This window comes from Electrophorus electricus, chromosome 1 (genome assembly GCF_013358815.1).
Source record: "Electrophorus electricus isolate fEleEle1 chromosome 1, fEleEle1.pri, whole genome shotgun sequence".
In the NCBI taxonomy this organism is placed as follows: Eukaryota; Metazoa; Chordata; class Actinopteri; order Gymnotiformes; family Gymnotidae; genus Electrophorus; species Electrophorus electricus.
In genome coordinates, this window is record NC_049535.1 from 29,170,189 (window position 1) to 29,186,344 (window position 16,156).

At 38.4% G+C, this 16,156-nt stretch overlaps 3 protein-coding genes and 1 long non-coding RNA gene across 9 annotated transcripts; 2 read left to right on the forward strand and 2 right to left on the reverse strand.

Annotated features, from left to right (window-relative positions):
• Positions 1–334: 334 nt before the first annotated feature.
• Positions 335–4,162, reverse strand: nfatc2ip (nuclear factor of activated T cells 2 interacting protein). The gene is made up of 9 exons (XM_026997898.2): positions 3,960–4,162; positions 3,254–3,370; positions 2,890–2,944; positions 2,552–2,663; positions 2,193–2,276; positions 1,565–1,817; positions 1,051–1,195; positions 763–875; positions 335–613 (listed from the first exon to the last, which is right to left on the reverse strand). Exons 1-9 carry the CDS (start codon positions 3,966–3,968, stop codon positions 452–454), a joined length of 1,050 nt encoding a protein of 349 aa, XP_026853699.2. The 5' UTR covers positions 3,969–4,162; the 3' UTR covers positions 335–451.
• Positions 2,989–5,090, forward strand: LOC113569843. Its single transcript, XR_003409841.2, has 2 exons — positions 2,989–3,318; positions 4,969–5,090. It is a non-coding gene; the product is annotated as an uncharacterized LOC113569843 (long non-coding RNA).
• Positions 4,616–9,412, reverse strand: sgf29 (SAGA complex associated factor 29). 5 transcript variants are annotated; one of them, XM_026997904.2, is made up of 10 exons: positions 9,146–9,412; positions 7,302–7,381; positions 7,108–7,183; positions 6,918–6,990; positions 6,447–6,511; positions 6,236–6,365; positions 5,974–6,120; positions 5,741–5,776; positions 5,343–5,505; positions 4,616–5,060 (listed from the first exon to the last, which is right to left on the reverse strand). In XM_026997904.2, exons 2-10 carry the CDS (start codon positions 7,374–7,376, stop codon positions 4,944–4,946), a joined length of 882 nt encoding a protein of 293 aa, XP_026853705.1. In that variant the 5' UTR covers positions 7,377–7,381; positions 9,146–9,412; the 3' UTR covers positions 4,616–4,943. The 5 variants fall into 5 exon arrangements, with proteins under 5 accessions (XP_026853705.1, XP_026853707.1, XP_026853703.1 ...); XM_026997906.2 differs by lacking the exon at positions 9,146–9,412 and adding an exon at positions 8,801–9,012; XM_026997902.1 differs by lacking the exon at positions 9,146–9,412 and adding an exon at positions 8,043–8,146.
• Positions 9,413–10,475: 1,063 nt separating this feature from the next.
• Positions 10,476–11,881, forward strand: nupr1b (nuclear protein 1b). 2 transcript variants are annotated; one of them, XM_026997914.2, is made up of 3 exons: positions 10,476–10,852; positions 10,948–11,086; positions 11,168–11,881. In XM_026997914.2, the coding sequence occupies exons 1-2, from the start codon at positions 10,756–10,758 to the stop codon at positions 11,073–11,075; spliced, it is 225 nt and encodes a 74-aa protein (XP_026853715.1). In that variant the 5' UTR covers positions 10,476–10,755; the 3' UTR covers positions 11,076–11,086; positions 11,168–11,881. The 2 variants fall into 2 exon arrangements, with proteins under 2 accessions (XP_026853715.1, XP_026853714.1); XM_026997913.2 differs by having other exon boundaries at positions 10,492–10,852; positions 11,189–11,881.
• Positions 11,882–16,156: the final 4,275 nt, after the last annotated feature.

Genomic DNA, 16,156 nt, shown 5'->3' on the forward strand with positions numbered 1-16,156 from the left:
AAAATGAAGGTGAATCTCAGTTTAAGATTATATTGTAATAAGTATATGACAAAAGGATAGAAATCGCAACATCCCTGATAGCAGCGAGCTAAGGACAAAACACCATCATGCGCTGGTCAGCTGCGAGTTGATCAGTTTGGTTACAACCACTAATGTCTTTAGCAAGGTAGCGCTACAGTCTATGCTAATGTATGTCCAGTTGTACTAAATAATAAAATTCATACAAAAAGTAATCTACCGCAAATATCCCTATGCACACACATATACATGAACATAAATAACCAAATTAAAAAAGTATTTTTATTTATTTATTTATTTATTTATTCTTATTCAAACAAATAAAAAAAAAAACTACACTGGAGAAATATATCAATGTTTTTTAAAACATGTAAAACCCCCAATTTCTATTTTTGGGTATCAAATTATACAAAAATAACCATTTTTACAGATGTCAGACCCAGACCTCAATGACATCACCATCTTCCATATCCAGTTCTGAAGGGGTCTGATTATGTGTGACCTTTGAGCCATCAAAGTGGAATATAACGTTTTGCTTAGCAGTGACAGGGAGAGTAGCCATATATTGTGACAGGACTGAACCCAGAGGAGCATGCTGTGAAAAAAAAAGAGTGTATTTGACCAAGTATCAATAAATACAAAGATTGTTGTACAAATGCAGTTACATCACAGTAACATTACACTAAAATTACATCTGGAAGTGCCCTAGAATCTTGTACTATAAAAACCTGTAGAGATGCAAACCTTATGTAAGGCATATTCTTGTGCAGATCCTTTCTCTTTGCCCTGGAGTCGCACAGTGATGACATCACGGCTGTTGCTTTCCTCTTCCTTGTCCTCCATTATTACAACACAGTCTAGTTACAGAATATACAATACAAACAATAAGGAGAGAAACGGGAAAACATTCCAAAAGATAATGGACTACAGGACTCCACTGTATTCAAGAACCAGCCATAATATTAAATGACAAATGCCAATCTCAAAAACAATTACGCAAAACAAATCAACTAGGAATTCTCCTTCACTCACCTATGATGTCCGCAATGCCAAGATTTAACTCAGTTGCTGTGGAGTGTATGGGAAGCTCAGTGTCTTTCCTGAGTAACAGTATTTGAGAGGGTTGGACTTTAAGTTTGACAGATAACTGATCCACAGCCTTACTCAAAGGATCTGTCTGCCAATATAAAACACACACACACACACACACACACACACACACACACACACACACACACACACATTTTATTAAAACAAAGCCATTAATAGACATTTTAAAGTGTTACAACTTAATTACATTTGTCCTTCTGAATTTAACACAGACATCTTTTAAACACCGATTTCTATTTCTATCTATTCATCAACTCTAGTTGATGTACACTATAAAATTTACCTAAAAACACAATCTAGAATAATACTGATTTTATATGATGACAATACTGAGATATGAAAATTGAGCCCATCCACATCTCCCGTGAGATTACGCCAGGTATTACCCAGAGTTACTGGATTTACAGTCTGAACATACCAAGAATGTCTACCTTACCGAAAGCACTGGGATTTTGTACACATCTGTTCGCCAGCGAAATTTCAATGAAATCTTTCGGACATTTTCTCTGTACTCAGGTTTGCGCAGAAGCCTTTTCTGTTTATCTTCAGAGGAAATGATTATGATGTCGTCAGATTCATCACAGTTGCTTATGGGGGAGGGACAATCACTATATTGAGGAATATCCTCTGGTCTTTCAGGTGATGGACACATGAGAGAACCAATTGCATCCAGCTTCTTATTGATCTCTCTGGTAGAAGAGAAAGAAAAATATAGAATTCAATTACCTTTCCTTCAAAGGCCAAACAATCTAGATCCAAATGAATTCTAAAGGGACTGTTTCTGTTTGGCAGAGTTCTGTGGAGGCCAGTTTCTGTACTGGTAAACTAATTTAGACTGTATTAGACTGCAAGCAGTTATTTGTTTTGCTTATGTAGTACACAAGATTCTGTAAGTTGTTTTTGGCTGACAAGTTAAAAAAGTATCTTAAATTTTAGAAGCCATTTTTTATTTTTCCTCCTCTGCTATATTCAGGATTTCAGCATTAAATTACAGCTATATAATTAATGTTGTTCTACCTTTTAAGTTAAATTACTACATTCAGATTAATCAGTGTTTCACTTACCTTATTTTTTTCTTTGTCCGGCGAGTTTGGGTGAACAATGGATTACAGGGGGGTGGGGGTGGAGAGGGGGATTTGATGTGCCCTCTAAGGTAAAGTGGGGGAAAAATGTGAGAAAAAGATCTGTGCGTTTAGCCTCATTTGGCATTAATTTTCTCATCTAAATATTATTACACTCATATTTTAACTTTTCTTGTAGAACAGATAACTCTTGATATCCTAATGCATTTTCATATCATTAACACAGGAGCATATTCAAGGTAGTGCTAAGTAGGAACCTTTCCTTCAGTTATATACCTCTTTATTACTTTCCTACTTTTATTAGTAGATTGGTTACATCACTTATTTTTACTGAAACTCACTGAGGTTCATTTTGCTCTGGCTCCTCTTCTGAGTCACTCACAGTAATACTCATTGGCTTGGTCTTACTTCTGGGTGGAGATGGTGACCACAGAGGGGCTTCTTCGTCATCCCCTTATGTATATATATAAAAAAAAAAACATACACAAAAGGACAGGGTTATTCATGCATGCACAATTATTTCGAAAAAGAAAAAAATATATAACCTAAGTTACATGTAAAGTGTAATGTAGTATGAAATGTCCAAACTTCTATGGAATATTCTTTTCTGTTAAAGTGTATTACATGAAGTGTGAAATGTTCAAATGAAGTAAGTATTGTTTAGCCTGCTGTAGTCTACCTGTGAAGTCGACTTGTGTGAAGACATGTGGCTTCAGTTTTAGACAGCTGTTTACCTAAAATAAAATGGCAATGGCCATTAAAAGTTCTAAACATAAATAATGCGATTGCTTAATACTTTTCGTCAGGCTAGAGACCAAAGCTACTTTCTCACATAAAAACCTCTCCAGGCAATATTAACTTATTCAGCGTACCACTAAAAAGCCACTTAATATAGACCAAGCAAGCAATCCCACAATACCCCAGCAGAAAGGTCTCCCAATCGCAAGAATCGCAGTAAGGGAAATCCAGTGAGCTGTGCTAATATATCAAAGTGTTGGAGGATGGACGTTATTTGGTGCCAGCGTATAGCCACAGTAAAATACCTTATTGGAGTAAACGGGAACGGCTGAGATGGATGAAGGGTCAGTAATACGTCGTCGTTTCGGAGGTGGGTTTGACCGTTTCGTCCTTGTCTCCCCATCACTGTCGCTGTCAGATATCTGGTTGGACAAGGCAAAATAAAAACGTTCACTCTGTAACTAACACGAATCCTCATAACATCTAACTAGCTAAACTAATTCATAACAGTAAGTCTCAATATGTAGCTTAGCTGCTTCTGAAAAATTCATAGGTGCAGCATCAACCAGCATAATTATTACTAACCTATCTAGCTAAGTTAGCTAGCTAGCTAGCTACCTCGAACAGAAAGCGACCATACAATTGACGCATATACCGCTGGTGAGCTAACCTAACTTGCTCTGTTAGCTAGACATCTAAGCATTTAAGAGGCTTAAGACAAGCTCGCAAACTAATTTAATGTGTAGATAAAAATAACGTTCTCTCTGCGCCGTTTGGAATAACTTCCATTTTGTGAGCGATACGTTAGCTACCGCTAACTAGGTTACCAAAGAGTGCTAGTCCAGAGTGTACTAGCCAGCGTTAGCTATGTTATTATGCTGCTATCTAACCTAGCAAACTGGTTGTCATTTTAAGATTAAGCAAAAAAAGATCAACGTGACACTTGGCTAATAAAATATAGTTAGTAATGTGCTATGAAGTAAGATCAAGACGTTTAACTAGCAAACTTACTTCAATCATGGTTCGTGTCCGCTGCTTACCATGTAAAGTCTATGAACCTAACTTCATTCTCCACCAATCGGTGCCTTAACGTGGGATATGACGTACACGGAAACAAGGCTGCTTAAAAGTTGAGACCTTAACTACTCATCTTAACAGTATGTGCTCACATTTATACACGCGTTCGCCTGCAACTGTCGCCTATGAAACGACTACGTCGTCCGTTTTTACATTTTCTTCCCTAAATTTTCCAGACGCGAATAGCTGCTTCGTTTCCATTGCATTATGGGACAACAGTGTCCATTCAAATCATACTAAAAAAACCCCGACCAATTCTAAGTATACATCCTGGATTTTTGAGTATACTTATGTTTTACAATTTCAGTAGTACTTCATGCTCAAAAACTAGTTAATATTAACAAATAGCATGCAATAGAGACTCTCCCCAAATCATTAAAAAAACTACAATAAAACCCTCCTAATATTAATTATTGAAGTACGGTTACAAATTCGGTCATCCTCAAATGTGTGTGTATTGCCTCAAAGAACAATATCTTAAGATGCTGATTAGTTTTCCTAAATACTATAATAATATTGTCATGACTTTTATAAAAGCATTCTCCTTCAGATTAAGTGCCTTCTCCCTAGAGAGAGAAAACATACCTAAGTCCTGGAATGTGTTTATTTTCACATTTTAAACAATTCACCCACACGGGAACATCATGCAAAAAAGATGTGCATGACCTGACACTGCAGAGTAAACCTGCTATCAAGGCGATGTATAATGATGAATGAAGTCCTGATTTAACACAAAAAGGGGGTAATTTACTATTGACATTAAAATCCTCATACAAAAGTCTTTTGTAAATATAAATGAAGAGTACACTGTGAACAAGCCCATGACAGGTAAGTCCATTAACGGTCTGATGCTAGATCAACATTCATACTCAGAGAACAGTTAGGGATACAAGGCCTTTGTTCACTTGTTCCACCTGCTTATTTCTTCTTGTTCTCTTTGCAGGCCACGACGTATCTCTGGGCTACGTTGAGAGGCGGCGAGTAACCATCTGCATAAGAGGTGTCTTCAAACAGCACTGAATAGTCGTCCTGGGGCTGCAATTAAAAATGTGCTGCTTAAAAACACTGTATGGCATATTAATCCTGGAAATCTTGAATCTGTCTATATCTCTAATGTAAGATTGCGTTAATGCTGTCAACAGGTACTTGCACCTTTACTATTTAACAGAAGAATTAACAGTTTTCATGCTGTAACATACATACATACATACACACACACACATAAACAAGGGACAAGAGTCTGACTACCTCTTAGTAACAATACTACCCCCCCCTCCAATCCTTCTGTATTTCTCTCCCTCTCCCTTCCTCTCTCACCCGTGGTGGGGGGGTATGAATCAGGGCTCTGTAGAAGCAGGTGGTCTGTGGGTAGAGGGCCAACACCAGCTGGTCTTTGCTGAACAGGGCCTCCGGGTCCGTCTCAGGGTTGGCCTTCCACTGCGGCAGTGGGATGATCCTTCTGCGACTCAGCGTGTGCCTCCTGAAGCAAGTGAAGAGGTCAAAACCAAAGACAAAGGACAGGAGGAGAGCCAGTCAGGAGGAGATGAGAGGATGAGAGAAACCATGAATATGACAGAAATGAAAGTGCCAGATAGAACAAAAACAACAACAAAAAAAAAAACAGGAAAAAAATCCTGTTTAAAAATGTAAAATTGCTAAACTGTAAATGCTAAATGAACACAAAAATGAAGAGTCCAGATGAGATCTGCACTTACTCTTTTCCTTCCTCGTCAATGTCATCTACTTCATACCTGAGAAAAGGCAAACAGAAATGAATTCAGATCCAGAGCTTACTCTTGCTGCAGCTAGTTCGTAAACAGTCACATTCCCAAGCCTTAACCATTTCTCTCAGTCGTACAGCTACCTCCTAGTTGCTTAATGCATTCTTATGGTTCACGTTGCTATAAATGGTGGACAGTAACACACTATTTAACTGGGAGGCAGTTACTTGTTGGTGGAGTGGCTGTAGCTGACCACCTCGGCCAGGATCCACTGCTCATCTCCATCTACAGCCTTCACCCGAGCTGCCACTTTATCCCCCTGCTTGGCCACATAGTCACTGCTTGCGGGTATTGCTCCACACAGAGGAGGTGGACTGTGGCACAGCAACAAGAGCCCATATTAGAAACACAGATCCAGCTCAGTGGGGGTCGAGGATCGACAATGGAAATGAGGAGATGCTGATGGAAAAGTGAGAGAGCAAGACCTACCTTTCACCTGGCTTGCCAATCCAAAGGGGAAGCGTCATGGCAGACTGCTGAAGCAGGGTCATCAGTACACCTCTCCGCATGGTCTTTCTGGGTGGATCACTGTCATTATACACCCCTGCCATCCTCGCAGCTGAGACAGATAAAGGCCATGTGGGAGTCAGCCTCTCTCTCTCACATTCCCGTGCAGACACTCACACACACTCACACTCACCAATACGTCTCTCCTCTAGTAAAGATTTAATTTCTGCAATCTTGTCAAGTGCATGTCGTAGTATGCTGTGGAAGAAACATACATAAAGTATCACTCATTTGCTATATAATCTAAGGAAGCAACATCTGCATATACAGAGATTAATCAAAAGAACCAACTTTTCAACTTAATACCATGAGATGGAACTCTATCATTGCAGATCTATGAAATACTTTTCAAAACAAGACAATGTGTACACTGGAGATAGATATAGATATATATATATATATATATATATATGATGCATGACAATATTGGTTTTGACATTAGTATCAGTATGTTTGTGAATATATATGTCTGTACTCTTATAAATACTCTATCCTTCTTAGAAATACTTTCAATATATCTTGTTTATGTATTATACTTTAGTGAAGTCATAATTTGCATGATGCATCACTGAGGAAAGGCAATGCACAACACTCAGCTGGTTACCTGCACTCAGCTTCCGCATCTGCCTTCGCTGTCGTGTACAGTCCCCGGAGCTTTGTCCGATAGTATGGAGAGGCTAGAAAGAGAAGCAGCTCAGACCTTACTGTGCTTTGTGGGTTAGCACTGACTGTGGTTGGCTGTAGTCTAAATTAAAAATCTACTTTATAGATACTAATACAAGTCATTGACTGACTCTTGTTTTCTGTCTGCATCCTTTCATGTGTCTTCTGTATGTTGAGCAGGTTGTGTTCACTGCGTGAGCGTTCCTCCTTTATATCAACACGGGACAGAAAGAGAATAGAACAAGAGAACCACTGGAGAACCAGTTCCATGTAAGACATGACAACAACTCCCCATCTTAGCTGGGACAGAATAAAGAGCTCATACCTGAGTTTGCTTTATCAGCTGATGAAGCTCAGTCAAGAGCTCAGCAATTCTGGTATCTGCAGAAACCAAAGCCATTACACCTGAAAAGGAACACAGATTACAAATATATACCTTCATTTAGATTTATAACCCACAGCTCAGTCTGCTTTATCACACAAACAACACAGCTGTGGTTAAGTTAAACCAACTAATCTCAAGACTAACATATCCCCAAAATATTTTATATTTTCAGTGGGCAAATTACAAACAGTGGGCATTGTTTTATATTGTTTTATCTGAACTGAGTAACTGCACAAAGCGGACATAAGTGTATAAACCTACACCAGCCAATACATTCTAGCAACTGCAGGCAGAACAGACAATAAACATTTCGAATTTGAGATCTTCCGGCATCCACCACGCCGATCAGCAGGATTTATATTTAGATTTTGTGTAGATTTTGTAGCTACATGCGCGGTAGCTATAATGATACACATTACAGTGCCGACACGCCTGCGTTATTTTTAATACAACTAGCTACAAGCATTTTCATAGAGGCTAGATGAGAATTAGCTAGCAAGCACCCTCCAGCACATCAATGGGTGGGCTAACGTTAGCTTTAGCAGCACCCGTACGCGTGCTGTTTACGAGTAAAGCACAGTTAAACTTACTCTGCCAAAATTTTTATGCTCAAATGCTTATTCAGTAAGTTTCTTTTGCACAAAGTAACATCATCCATTTAACATATTTAAACAGACTTACCTCTATTTTAGGTTTGTTTTCGTCTGGAGTAGGTTGACTGACTAGCTAGCTTGGCCTTGTACAGGGGCCTTGTTGGGACATTAAATCCGACAACATGTTTTGAAAACGCGTCCCATAGATTTCTTAATTATAATTTATAATTTGATTATATATAGTTGCTTGATGATGGAGTGTGAATTCGATAGCTACTATAATATAAAAATATTTGTAGGTAAATAAAATGGACTAGGTAAATAAAATGGAGTTAAATTTATATTTAATTATAAAATAGATGCAATGTACAATGAGAAAAATCGAAATATATTACCTTATAAGTAAACAAATAAAAAGATTTTTTTTTCTTGATCTACAGATTTCTTTATTTTATACTCATCTGAAGGTACATTTTAGACTAAGTGTAGACACCTTGGTTTCCTCAGTATGATTCATGCTTATTTATGCTTCCACACAAGGTCTTATTTACAGCTTAGAGTAAGATATGTTTAATTTCACTTCTCCTTGAGTAATAATGCTGTTACAGGCCCACTTGTAACAAATGGGCATTGCACTGCCCTGCACTGGGCCAGGATTTTCTATATCAAATCCTTAATATGGCAATGCATTCTATTTCAGAAATGCTCTAGAAGAATCTTTGAAAGAGGTTGTGTTATTCACTGTTTTGTAAAGCATACATTCAAAATGTCCAAAAAGAATCTAAGGAAAAATTAACATGAGTTTTATTTTTGCTTAACAAAGAAGACAAGGGTACACACACTTACATTTGCACGGATTGTGTAGATTGTTATTTTCTCTAATATCTGACACTGTGAGAGTCCAATGTCTGCAAATCGTTTGATAATGCAAGTAACGTAAAGTTAATTTTCAACTGGGTCACCTCAACACAAGGTTGTTCTAACCTCAGTCTGAGTAAATGCTTGAGCAAGTAATGCGAGAGAAGAAAGAGCAAGAAATGAAGACAGAAAGCGAGAGAGAGAGAGAATAAGAGAGAGAGAGAGAGAGAGAGAGAGAGAGAAAGAGAGAGATTTTAATAACTAAAATGTAATGAAGGATCGTTTGGCTCATCTGATAATCCAAATATTTACTGTACCAAATGCTCTACTTACCATCACACCAGTTAGAAAAAAAAAGCAGTTCATGAGGAAACAATGAAGAAAAAGATAAAACGAAAAATGAACCCAGAGTGCATTAGAGAAAGTAATATACAGAATAAATGTATACAAAGATGTGTTGGTTTTGAACAGAAATTAATTATGTCTGATTGAAATTCTTGCTAGATGTTTTAAGACTAATTATGAAAAAGGAGAGGAGAGAGAAAAAAATAGATTCCAAAGCATATAAAGATGTACGAGCTGGTGGTGTGTGTACGTGCGCTAGAGCGCAAGAGAGCGGGAGGGGTGTTGACACGCAGCACAGTTTGTTCTTCTCATGGACGTCTCCAATGTTGATTATGAATGAAATATGGGAAATGTGCCAAGGAGTTTCTGTGTATGCCTCAAATGTACCGAACACATTTACTGTACCCATAAATACTGAGGTAATGTACTTAAGTTGTATGCTGTGGAATATTCCAAACCACAGCCATAAAACTCAGTCATCCACACCACTGCCGTAGCCAGACGAAAAACTTACGGGAAGCCACGTCAGCACCCTAAGTATATCCAGACACAACAAAGAACTACGAACTAGATTTTGCTTATTGCCTACCATGTAAAAAAAACAAACAAACTAAAACGTTTTTTTCTTGAAAATTAAATTTTTCTCAGTGTGTCACATTTTCCCTTCTGTGCACATACTCCATGTAGCCTTAGGACAAAATGACTAACATATGCTATAGCAACAACTTTGAATCATTGGGGGGGGGGGGGGGGGGGGGGGGTTGGCCAAGATTACATAGTAAAGAAAAGAACATGTTTTAGTTTAGTTACAATGAAAAGAAGTATTTTAAATATATATATCCACATGTAGAAATCTACATGAAAATGTAATTAATTCCAATATGTTGTAAATATACTCGGCAATATAAACATATATTGAAATATAAGTTCAAAATATTACATTTTATGCATGGGACAATTATAAAATGATATCCGGTGAATAAATGTGAGACGTTTTACACGCTGAGTAAAAGGGATAGATTAATGAGACACATACTGCTGCAGGACGTGGGAAGTATGAGTGTGCAGACAGGTGTGGTCACCAAAAACATTTAACAACTGTAATCTGTTATGGCTATGCTCAGAGCGGCAACAATTTGGTTCCAAGAACTGAATAGAATAGAATAGAATAGAAACACTGTTTTCAGAATTTGACAGAGCTGTAGCTTTGCCTCGCAGTATAAACAGTCGCTCTCAAATAAAGATGAACAGAGTTAAACGAGTCCCTTTGACACGATATGTGATTGTTGTTGGCAAGGCCGTCAAACATTAACTCAAATCTGACGCAATATTATGAGGCAGCAAGGGCAGGAAAGAAAGGGACTGGAGGCGGAGCAACTCTTCTTTAAAAAGAGCTGAGAAAAACGAATGTAAACAACGTAGAGTGGAAGAAACAGCAAACTAAGACCAAGGTCTTCACTAGCATCGTCTTTGTTTTTACTAGTCGGAGCAAAAATCTTCTGGGCATTGTTTTGTTTGACCTGTCACGTAGTATTTAGCATTCTATATTACAATTTGTCACTTGTTTGAATTTTGTGCAATTCTTTAAAACCACAAAAATGAGTCACGTCGATGTGAAAAACCTTAAACCTACTACATTTGAGGATTGCTACTATGACCAATATGAATATTACAACCTGACAGACCGTTATGCTGGTAAGTTACCAAACCGGCCTGTTGTCCTTACGTAAATTTACAAGTACCCTGTTTGATCTGCGCAATTTTCGCGCGTTGTTTTGTGTGAACGATAGAGTGCGCTAGCCGCAAGGGCAGGACAAAGAAGGAGGCTCGCTGCAACACCAACAAACACAACCCTGCAGGGCATGAGCGCAAAATCGTCGAGAAACTTCAGAATTCTGAAAAGAAGAACAAAGAGTAAAAATGACAGAGGTAAATCCGTTTCGTGTGTATGGTCTATACAAGCTGTATGAATCGCGTGAATTTTACCTAAAGGCTGTATTTCACTTCCAGAACATTTGCCTCTACTTTTAGAATAATTCGGACGGCTTAAACTGGCAACCGACCTAGGGCGCCTTGACGACAGGTTTCAAAGGGCAGAAGACAGGAGGGGTTTTCCGATGTTCCCTCCAGTTATGAAGAAGACTGCTGGCCTATGGGGTCATGGGGACAACTCTCCGTAGCCAGTGTTTTGTATGCGCTTGAGGGGATTTTCACAGGCACGTGCGGTCTGCTGTGCCATGCAGAGTTGCGCACCTGTTCAGGTGAACCCTGGAGAAACTGAGGTGCACGTGCTGTCAACGGTACTTTTATGCTTTGTCTAACTGTCTTTGTGTTTTTAAATAACAGGATATATTTTAATTATTTGTAACTCCAAAGAGCATCAAGAAAAAGACAAGTATGTTTTGTAATATGCAAGTCTTAGCGCCCCCCCCCCCCAAACAAGGTCATGTTCAGATTAAATGAACAAGGATGCACACTGTCTGTAGTCACTGGTTGTATTTAATATTTTTACACTTGCTTTACTTTACTAATTTGTTACATGCATGTACTTGGTGGAATTCAAATGGAATAGGATGCTTAAATGTTGTTAAGTCAGTAACTACATGGAGCCCAAGTCATATTGCGGGTCTCTCTTATTCATAAACGGTGGCTACATGCACGCTGATCAGTGTCCTTCTCTCTTTGAAACATTAACACTGATTATAAACTGATGTTAAAATATTACACCAGTTTGAATCTCATTTATACCGCAGCTCTTGTTTGTTTTTTTTTTGTCTGAGAGGTCACTGAAAAAATGGTGTTAAAATGTTAACGGTATGATTCAGTTTGCTTCATTATTAGCAAGATCAGGCTCCTTCCCAGGCTGATAATGTTATGACACTTATCATTGAAAAACGACTGTGTGTCTCCCATGAATCCTATCAGAGCTGGTGTTTCTACAGTGACGAAGAGATGGCAGTACTTTAGATTTGGAATGTTGAATCATGAACTCAAGGAGTGAACCACAATGTGCAAATGCCTTCGAGTATTATCCCAAACTTGTGCATTTCATTTAAAGCATGTAGAACATCTTTTCATCCAAAAGAAATACAAAAATGTGACACAAGTACAAAACAGTTAGGATGGACTGTATACCGTTCATGAGTCATCTAATCTTCTCAGCATGACACCAGGTACTTTTGTTTCAAAGGTGAAAACTGTAGAACCATGAATATGAATTGAACAGAGAGAATTACTGCACACAAAAGCAATACTTGAAAAGACTCACCAAGACTCACAAGTAGACACACAGGTCCACTTTTTGCAAGGACGTTAGCAGCATAATGTTTTAGTGTGAAATGGCCATTGAGACAGGCTTGGTAAACAGCAGAGACATCGTTAATAAAGCAGACACAATACTCCAAGTACAACCACAAGGGCTCCTGTAATGTCAGTATCAGACCAGAGCAGGTGTTGGAGCACAAGGGCTTACTTGAGGAAGTAAGTGTCCTTAGATTATTGCAATAAAATCAGACTTTTGTTAGAGACCCACGGTGGTCAAATATTAAATGAAACTGCAAGACATTGATATGCCCTTTCTCTCTTCCTTTCTGTGTTCAGTTCTTCATCTCTTTGTGTGTTGTCATTTAAAAGCAACCTGAGAAATTTGCTCTTGCCTGTCATATAAAAAGCCCAGGGGCAAAGTATTCAGATTTGAAAAACCCATGAATTCAGACCAATTAAGGTCTTGTTTGTTTATGAAGCACCGATCAGTGAAACACAACTGTGAAAACAACCAGCAGCATTTCATTAGCATGTAAATAGCACCTCATAATTAATAAAATATGGTGATATGCAAAAAATGGGAAGAAAATATTCACATTTAAAAAATACTGTAAATGTGTAAAAGGTGCAAAAATACACAAGAGAGTAAGAGAATACCACTTGTTAAGGGCTCCCAAAAGTAGTGAATAATTTAAAGAATGAAGAAATAGTATTTGGATTGAATATAAATAGTAATATGGTTCTTTACATTGCAGTGAAACCATTTATTTACATTATTTATAAATAATATTAGCATATATGACAATTCTTCTGCAATGTGCAAATATTTGATCGCAGCAAAAGTAAAAACAATTATATCCCATCACTAATTGTCTATAATCAATTTCCAAAAGGAAAAAGAGCAACTTCACAAGTTGATCCCACTCTATACGACGATAGCCAAGTCCCTCCACCACCACACACAGATACTAGAAGAGTCACATCACACATTTTTCCTCCTAGTTTAACATTCCACTTGTATCGTAACACTGCATAATCCATTTATGTAATTTTACACACCCCCTCATCTTCTAATGTTTTAGTGCTTTCTTTCCCTTAGTTTCATGTGTTCACCCAAGAACTCACATACACAAATTCCCCCTTCTACACACACACACAAACACACATATACATTTGTGCTCGTAAAATATCTGATTTCGCAGACAGTCTCATGTGGTTGCTGTGGAAAATATGAACTTGTGTTTCAAGTGCCACTTGAAGTGTCCTTCTAGTCTGATTCATCTGATTCCTTTTGAATTATATTTTCTGGAATTATGCTTGCCTGACCTATTAAATTTTGCTTAGTAATTATCCAAATTCCCTCTTTTCTTAATTACCCAGTAGGTCATAATAGAATATTTCACTGTGTGTGAGACTGTCCAAAGTAGTCTACTATATTAAATTTAACTGTTGAAGTGATAGGTCTATCTGACAGATCACTTGCATGCAATTAAGTGCAGTCATCAGGTGTATAGACATAATTTATGATAAAAACGAGCTAAACAAAATCATGTATGTGCCCCTGTGCTGTTCAGTTCCACAGGTTTGACCAAGTCTCGCCCCACACCCCTCCTTTGGCTTTCATTGCTCTCTAAGTCCCTTTCTCTCTACTGGTGGTTTGAGAAACTCCTCCTGTTGCCTAGCAACTAGCCTTTGGAAATTCCTAAAGAGCCCATGGATAGCACAGGCAATTCTTTGAGTGTGTGCATGTGTGTGAACCCAAGGTGTGTGTGTGTAAGATGTCGGTGAGATGGTACACTATGACAGGGTCATGCAGGTGTGCAGGTGTGCATCCATGGGAAATAGAGCCAAAAAGAGCACTTACATGGGAGAAAAGATACCCCAAAAACGTGCTGGCATGCATGGTGCTGCAGTGAGACTGTGCTGGAGCTGTGTCAATCAATGCAGCAGTTAACAGTCAGTATATGTGTGTGTACAAACTGAAGTACAAGCCAAACCCTCATACTGATGTAAATCTTCAGGATTAACGGGATCAAATGGATCATCTGAAGAAGTCTTACTAACTGGGCATGATTCCATTGTCATCCATAACAATTAGGTCTCAAATACATGTCTGCTTAACATGCCCAAAGATCTAATATTAACAATTCATACCTCAAGGAAATGTCTATGAAATTTGGAAACAGATTCATCTGAATTATAACAGGGCAGTATCTGAAGCCATTAGAATGTTGGATCTCCATTAAAATCCTGATATTCACACTGTGGAAACCAACCCACAGTCAGTGTTTGCATACCAGGGTTAATCAGCTTGGCTTTCTAAATCCATGGTGTCAACACACGTGCCAACTCTTTGCACCAGCACTTGAATTCACCATCAAGCACACCACCTTGCCAAAGAGGGGAAATTAATTAGTGAAGTCAGCTAATGCTGTACAGAGTTGGAACAAAAAACCTGAAGATGCTTTTGGGCCCTTGATGATCTGTACTATACAACACTGACGTGTCAGTGCTTTCAATGCTTTTCAATGTGTCACTCCTCCTTTATCATCCACTCCTCTTCCCTGTTTACAAGTCCCCTTTTCTCTGGCTCATTGGCCCACTCTCTCCATACCAGGCCATCTCATTTCAAAGCCTCTTTCTCACCCGCTGTCTCTACTTGCTTCTGTCCATCTGCCTGTTTCCTTCTTCCCGCCGCCTGCTTATCTCATCTCTGTTTTCATTCAAAAAATCTTGTTCTCCCCGCTGACAATTAGCAAACTGCCTGGGACTGCTGGAGTTGTAATAATAAGCCTCAGCCTTATTATGCCATATGTGCCTTAATTAATTGAAATGATAACAATCCAGGTCTAGTTTTGTTCAGATTAAATGTTCATTTTGCCCTGACCTTTGCACTACTCATCTTCTCGCACTTTTTCTTCTTCAATCCTCTTTCTCTCAGGCCTCCGTTTTCCTCTTATTATTTTCCCCTCTCTGACAGGCACAGAGAGACAATGTAGCTTTTGAAAAGTTGCTTTTCTTAAAAGAAAACACACACAGAAAACTCCAAAACAGTGAAGAATGCCACCATCTTTCATGACCTCTGTCATTTTCATGGTGACAGTCTGGTCAGAGTTTAGGGGACAGTACATCATGTCTTTGATGTGTGTGTTTTTTTCAATGTCACGGTCATACCCCTCTTTCTGTTATTTTCTATATGACATTATTATCTTATATTCTCTATCCTTGACTCATCTATTCATTTTATATCCAGATTATGTTCTGTTCAGATGTGGCATGGATGAACAAGTAGAAACCCCCCCAAATATATGTTATTTTATGAGACTACTCCCTTCCTTATAATGGGATGGTGAGTTAGGGTATTTGAGAAATTTTGGTATTTGAATTGAATTGTAATGTCTTTCATTGCTGCCACAGTGAACCAAAATCAAGGGGGATGTATTCCATATGAATTGCTCCTGAAATCCAGTAAAATTACTTGAATTTGAATGGATGACACAACAATCTTTCTTTCTTTCAAATTTGTTATAATGTATCTCTGAACTGCTAGCTTAGTTTTGCCACTTAAAGCTGAAATGAAAACAGGTGCTACCCACTTGATGAGGTTTCTGGCAGCACCGAGGAAGTCTGGCAGATTGAAATTGTTTGCACAAAGTTGGCCTTAATAACAGAATAAACTCCACTTGCACGCACCCAGATAAAATTAGCAGAAAAGCTCCAGGAGGAACTAACACA